Source organism: Phaseolus vulgaris, chromosome 6 (assembly GCF_051622355.1).
Source record: "Phaseolus vulgaris cultivar YP4 chromosome 6, ASM5162235v1, whole genome shotgun sequence".
NCBI lineage: Eukaryota > Viridiplantae > Streptophyta > Magnoliopsida > Fabales > Fabaceae > Phaseolus > Phaseolus vulgaris.
In genome coordinates this window covers 233,958-240,672 of record NC_143503.1, presented here as the reverse complement: position 1 = coordinate 240,672, position 6,715 = coordinate 233,958, and the positions used below count along the sequence as shown (strand labels likewise).

At 40.5% G+C, this 6,715-nt stretch overlaps 1 protein-coding gene across 1 annotated transcript; it reads left to right on the top strand.

Annotated features, from left to right (window-relative positions):
* The first annotated feature begins 4,465 nt into the window (after positions 1-4,465).
* On the top strand, positions 4,466-4,996 carry LOC150026028 (uncharacterized). The gene has a single exon (XM_090303330.1). It carries the CDS (start codon positions 4,466-4,468, stop codon positions 4,994-4,996), a length of 531 nt encoding a protein of 176 aa, XP_090159456.1.
* Positions 4,997-6,715: the final 1,719 nt, after the last annotated feature.

Genomic DNA, 6,715 nt, shown 5'->3' with positions numbered 1-6,715 from the left:
AGCTTACTGTGAGAGAGGATTTGCACGGTTCTTGTTCTCTTAGTATTTGGTGATTCGGTCACTGACTTGGGCGTTGGAGTGCGATCGGCCGCAGCGGCGCCGCTCTGTTTCTTTGCAGGTTCTTGAGGTGGATCTCGAAGAGGAACGGAGGTGTGAAGCGGTGCACACGTCGATCCTTTGACGAGGCAGTTTCCAGCGTTCTGGTCAACAGGCAGGATCAAGTTGAATGGTTGCTCCCCCTATGTGTGAGAATCCATGGAACTATGAAGGCCACAAGTCTTTCATCAAGCTTCAACCCTCCAACAGAAAAATTCCTCACTTTGGAGTGAGGATTCTTGAGACAACCTTTGTAAAACTGGATTTTGTTGAAATCTTCCACTACTCCAAGGTTTCCCCTATTGATTCTTAGTCCAAAAGACTTCAGCCCGGTCACAACAGACCATACCTCACTTGTGATGATCATATCTACATCTTTGACATGAGAAACAAATGAGTCACCATCAAAATGAAGGTTAGTGTAGAATACCTTTACAAGATCAGAATAGATATTCCCTGTAAGTTCTAGGAATCCCTTCAACTTTTGTTCTTTGAGAATACTCCTCACATAGTCCAACTTTTGTTGTTTCATCCATGTGAAGGAAACAACTTTTGGGGTATTCACATTCTTTCTACTAGTCTCTAGTAGATACTTGTTGATGAGATTGGTATCTTCTGCAAACCACCCTTCAAGCTTTCCAGAGCTTTTGACACCCCTGGACTTCATCCTTTTTGCATATGGAGGAGTTCCAGCCATTGCTTAAATCAGAAACAATTTCTGCAAAGAAAGCTTTCAGAGATAGATAGAAATAACAGTTTTATATCAACCGGTTATTTGTGAGTGAAAACAGCAGCTACAAGCATTGGGTTTTATAGCAAAGAACACCTGGTCAAAGTTGGTTGCATTCAACATAAAAACGAATTAAATATGAACCATAAAGCTGACACAGTCAGTCAAATCATAAAGGTACAGATTCACATGTGATATTTGACCAAGCATTTAAGACATATTTGATTTTCAAGATAAGTAGAGATTTGATCTATTAAAAGCAAAAGTACCAGAGTTAACCTGTATTCAACCATCCAATTAATGCGCTTTTGACCATACACGTCACTAGATCTAACAAAAACACAAACCAGAAATAAAAAATTAAAAATAGATTTGTCTAAAGCTTATCAGATACAAAATAATCGGTTGTTTTGGGGAAACAATCGGTTAAATTTCTGTTCTGAAGAAAAACAATTTGTTTTAAACCAAAAACACATGTTGCATGTAACTATTATGTTTTCACATATTTGCAAGCTATTAAACATATGAAGAGTAGATAGAGCACATAGGAATTACACATAGAAACATAGAGAAACATATTGAATTGAATTTTGTACACCAATAGTTCTCAACAAGAAATGAGAATTTAATTCTCAGATCACTGATTTTCTAATTACAGAAGTTCAAGAAACCAACACTAGACTTTGATATGTTGACATGTACAGAACATCCAGTCCTTGCTGAACCTTTAAAAAAAATCAGAAATCTGCAAAACAGAACTTTGTCAAATCTTAAGATTTGATCCCTTGAAGAATTTGGGACCTTCGGTGTTAGATTTAACTTTTGTATTGACAATACATCTTGGAATCCACTTATAGATGCCTTTAGGTACAAAAGATTTACGAAACCTGCTATACCTAACAGAATGGCCTTTCTTCATGCAATAGAGGAAATTCTAGTCAAAAGAAGGAGATCAGAGGTTTTAATGAGTTCATTGATAAGAATCTGTTGGTGGATCTACCTTTAGTGGGTAAGAAATTCACTTGGTACAAAACAGATGGGTCAGCAAAGAGTAGATTAGACAGAATAATGGTATCTGAAGAGTGGCTCCAAGTCTAGCCTATGAGCAAACAGTATATACAACCAAGGGAGGTCTCAGACCATTGTGCTATCGTGGTGAAATCATGGGTCAAGGATTGGGGTCCAAAACCCTTCAAAACAGTTGATGCTTGGTTATTGGAACCTGGCTTCAAGGAGTTGGTGAAGGGAAAGTGGAACTCTTATGAGGTGCAGGGAAACAGTATGGGTAAAGTCAAGGAGAAACTCAGATGTTTGAAGGGCGATCTTAAGGAGTGGGATAGGAGTGTCTTCGAGATTTTGGAGGAGAATAAGCGGTTGATTTTGAAAGAGATTGAGAAGCTAGATATCAAGGATGCTAATTGTGATTTGGCGGAGAACGAAAAACTAAGAAGAATGGATATCCTCAGTCAACAAGGTTTGGTAGAGAAAAAGATGGAATCCCTATATAGGCAAAAAGCCAGGTCAAACTGGTTTAAGCATGGGGATTCTAACTCCAAAATCTACCACTCACTTATCAGATGGAGAAGACTTAAGAATGAGGTCAAAGGCGTTGAATTAGCCGATCAGTGGTGTGAAGAACCGGAAGTTGTACGCAGGGAAGCAAAACGCGTGTTTGAGCAAAGGTTCAAGGCCACTACAGACTTGGGTATTAAACTTGAAGAGGTGGACTTTAAATCTCTTCCTGAAGCAGTCAGTTTGAGTATGGTTGAAGTGTTTTCGGAGACGGAAGTAAAGGAGGCAGTTTGGATGTGTGTGGGATCTAAGAGCCCGGGTCCATATGGCTTTAATTTTAACTTTATAAAGAGCAATTGGGAGACCCTAAAGGAAGATATTATGGAAGTTGTCTATTCTTTTCAAGAATCTGGGATCTTCCCGATGGGTTGTAATGAGTCGTTTATTGCTCTTGTCCCTAAAGTGAAGGATCCTGTTATGATTGACCAGTTCAGGCCTATTTCTCTCGTGGGAACTATGTATAAGATCATCACTAAAGCAATGTCACATCATATCAAGAATTTCTTGCCTTTGGTTATTGATGAAAATCAGTCAGTTTTTCTGAAAGGAAGGGGGATGTTGGAAAGTGTCCTAATGGCCAACGAGGTGATTGAGGAGGTACGAAGATGTCGGAGGAGTGGAGTTTTCTTGAAGGTGGACTTTGAAAAGGCATATGACTCGGTTAGGTGGAGCTTCTTGTTGGATATGTTTCACAGGATGGGGTTTCATAGTAAGTGGATTAAGTGGGTACAAGGCTGTTTGGAGTCGGCAACTGTGTTGGTATTGATTAACGGTAGTCCGACAAAGGAGTTTAAACCTTCTAGGGGTTTGAGGCAAGGCGATCCTTTGGCCCCTTTTTTATTCCTTATTGTTGCCGAGGGGTTGGCGGGTCTAGTCCGTAATGCATTAAAGGAGAACGTGTTAAAAGGAGTGAAGGTGGGGAGAGCGGAGACTGAATGTTGCATGTTACAGTTTGTTGATGACACTTTGTTTATGTGTGAGGAGTCTTTCTCTAATATTTTTACAATCAAAACAATTCTCAGGGTTTTCGAGCTAGCTTCAGGCCTCAAGGTTAACTTTCATAAATCAAAGTTGGCAGGTATCAAGGTAGAAAGGAATTCCCTAGAGTTATATGCAAGAACTCTTAACTGTGGTGTTATGCAGATCCCGTTTAAATACTTGGGGATGCAAGTTGGTGGCAATCCAAGGAGGAGGCAGTTTTGGGAACCAGTTATGGACAAGGTTGAAGCCAGACTTAGTGCCTGGAATGGGAAATGCCTATCCTTAGCTGGTAGAGTATGCCTGGTTAAGTCGGTTCTAACCTCTATGCCCCTATTTTATCTTTCTTTCTTTAAAGCCCCGCATGCAGTCTGCCACAAAATCTCTAGCATTCAGAGGAGATTCTTGTGGACAGGGGGTGACGATCAAAAGCATATCTCTTGGGTTAGCTGGGAAAACGTGTGTAAGCCAAAGGAGGAAGGGGGTTTGGGGATAAAGGATATTAGAATGTTCAACTGTGCCTTGCTAGCAAAGTGGAAATGGAGGATGTTAAGCGAGGAAAAGGGGAAATGGAAGGACATTTTACTATCGAAGTACAGTCCTGGTACAGTAAGTAATAGTAAGACTTTTTCTTGGTGGTGGAAAGATCTATCAAAGGCGTGTGAGGAGGGAGAAGAGGAGGGATGGTTTCCAAAACATGTAGCTTGGAAGGTCGGGTCCGGGGATAAAGTTAGATTCTGGGAAGACACTTGGGTGGAGAACAAAAGGCTCAAAACCTTGTTTCCTAGGCTTTTTTCTGTTTCTCTGGACCAAAGAAAGACGATGGTTGAGGTAGGTTCTTGGGAGGATTCAGATTGGAATTGGTGGTTAAGGTGGAGAAGGGCTAGGTTCAGTTGGAAGAGTGTTATGGAGGGAGACTTGCTTAATCTCATAACAGGGAAGACCTTGAGCAAAGAAGCCAAGGATACTTTAGTTTGGAGTGGGGATTAGAATGGCGCTTTCTCAGTGAAATCTGCTTATCTGAATTTACGTCATCAGCATGTAGGCTCTTCAAATGAAGTCTTTTCTCTTCTATGGGAAGCAAAAGCGATGCCCAAAGCCCTGGTAACCGCATGGAGGATCTTACTTGGACGCCTTCCAACTTATGATAATCTCATTCGAAGAGGTTTGGTAGTCACCTCTTCGTCCTGCGTGTTTTGTAATGTCTCTGAAGAATCGACACAGCACATCTTCCTGGATTGTGCCCTTGCTCAGAGTGTTTGGTCTTTATGTTTTAGATGGATAGGCATATTTTCTGTCCAGCATAAGGACATTCTAGTCCACTTTGAGAGCTTTCAGTTACCACACTTCACAGTTAGTCAGAAGCAGATTTGGAAGGGAATTTGGGTTGCTATTGTACGGTGTATATGGGATCAAAGGAACTTGATTGTTTTAAAGCAAGGGGTAGTTGATGCTGATGAAATTGTCCACTTAGCCCAGTTGGCAGCATGGCTAAGGTTGAAACATGGGCCTTCTCTTTCGACTTCGCCTTCTCGGATTGGATTCTTAATCCGGGTCTCTGCTTACAAAATTGTCGTTAGTGATGGTGATGAGGGCCAAGTTCTCCTTCTGGTATGTTGAAGGAATACAGGTAAAATGGGAGTTGCATGTTTTAGTAAGCTGGAATAGCGTCTAGATTGATGGGCTGGTGTAGGAAATAGCTAGGTAGGGTGAATTATTCATCTACCAATTGCCTGGACAGAAGTAGGTTTGTGTACGAGAAGTATGAATATATGAAGCCATGAAGCAGTGGAGGTGATGCATAAATGGAAATGTTGTGGTTGCAAGTGTTGTGTATGCAATGCAGTTTGTGTAACAACTGTGGAGTATTACAGAAGTTAATCTGTAGGCTAATGGAGAGTCACATTGCAAATTTCCAGTGTGTTCGATGGTTGGACGGTGCTTCAATCATTAGCCTTTGGTATGTTCTGTGTTGGTTTTGCTAAGGGTAATTTTGTCGAGCACGTGGTGAGCAAGCTTGGTTGGGTCAAACAAGGGTACGTGGGATGGTAGACTGGTGCCCATAACAGTGTTTCAATCACAGCAGAGTGGACTCTGACGTGAGCAGTTCCAGCAATTGGTGTTGTGAAGGACTAGCAGTTTGGCTACTGCTATGTGGGAATAATCCCTCGTTGGGAGGGTGCGTAAAGATGAAGCATAACAGTTAGGAGGTGGTTCAAAAGGGTGCAAGCCACGCTGGAGTTAGGTTGATTATGAAGTTTAGCGTGAACAACATGTGGAGGTCCTGAAGTGCCCTGACAATAAAGGAAATTGTGGGAGGATGGGGCAGGATGGTTTTCTGGTACGAAGGATGGGGCAAATAGAATACTGCTGAGGAGAAACTTGTGTTTTATGCTATAGCTTCAGCTATAGGGAGTATAGAAGCTATATAATTCTTGAGAGTTTGGGTTTGAGAAGATGACAAACCTACAAGCAGCAGGGTATATCTTTAGCAATTGGTTGTTGCTGGGTTTTTTTGGATCATGGTTTGTAATGTTCAGTATGGATCCCTCCTTTGAGGAGCTCGGTTTTGTATATGGGTTAGGATACCCCTTAAGTATCCCTTTTAATTTTTTTTTTATTCTTTGCTGATAAAAAAAAAACCGGTTGAAACGACATTTTAACCGATTGTTTTTCTGGAAAATTTGAAAAAGGTTTTGCAATCTTTTTTCTTTGCTTTGAGGGTAAAATCCCAAACCTGCTTTTCCAAATACACATTTCTGTGAAGCTAAAAACATCTTCAAAGTTGGACTTTCCAGTTGTAAGCTTGTCCAAGGTTTTCAAAAGATAGTAAATCTTATTTTCAAGAAGTTCACAATTTTCACAAATAATTTTCTCACAACTGCAAGAAGAATTTTTGTAGATTAAATCCAGATTTTCTAAATCTTCTTTTGTTCTGCATAGCTCTTCCTCTTGATCCTTAACTTTATTTTCTATCCAGTTATTTAATCCTTTCAACCGGTTGATGGAAAGGGCCAATCAGTTGGCTTCATCATGAGTTTCATAAAAAGCATTAAGCAATTGATTATAGGTGGTACCTTTACTTGTTGAAGTAGAATCCACGCTACTTGTTACTGATGCTAGAAGGCAAAGATTAGCTTCTTCATCATCTGAAGAACTTGAGGATGAGACATCATTGTCATCCCATGCTATATATGCTTTCTTAGCTTTTCCCTTTTTTCTCCCTTTTGAAGTCTCCATTTTCTTTGACTTCATTGTTTGGACATTCAGACTTGATATGTCCCTGTTCACCACAACCATAACAAGTATATTTATTAGAATTGAATTCACTAGACTTCT

Excerpts from the sequence above, each read along its gene's own strand:
- LOC150026028 (XM_090303330.1), top strand. The coding sequence starts at position 4,466 with ATGCCCAAAGCCCTGGTAACCGCATGGAGGATCTTACTTGGACGCCTT.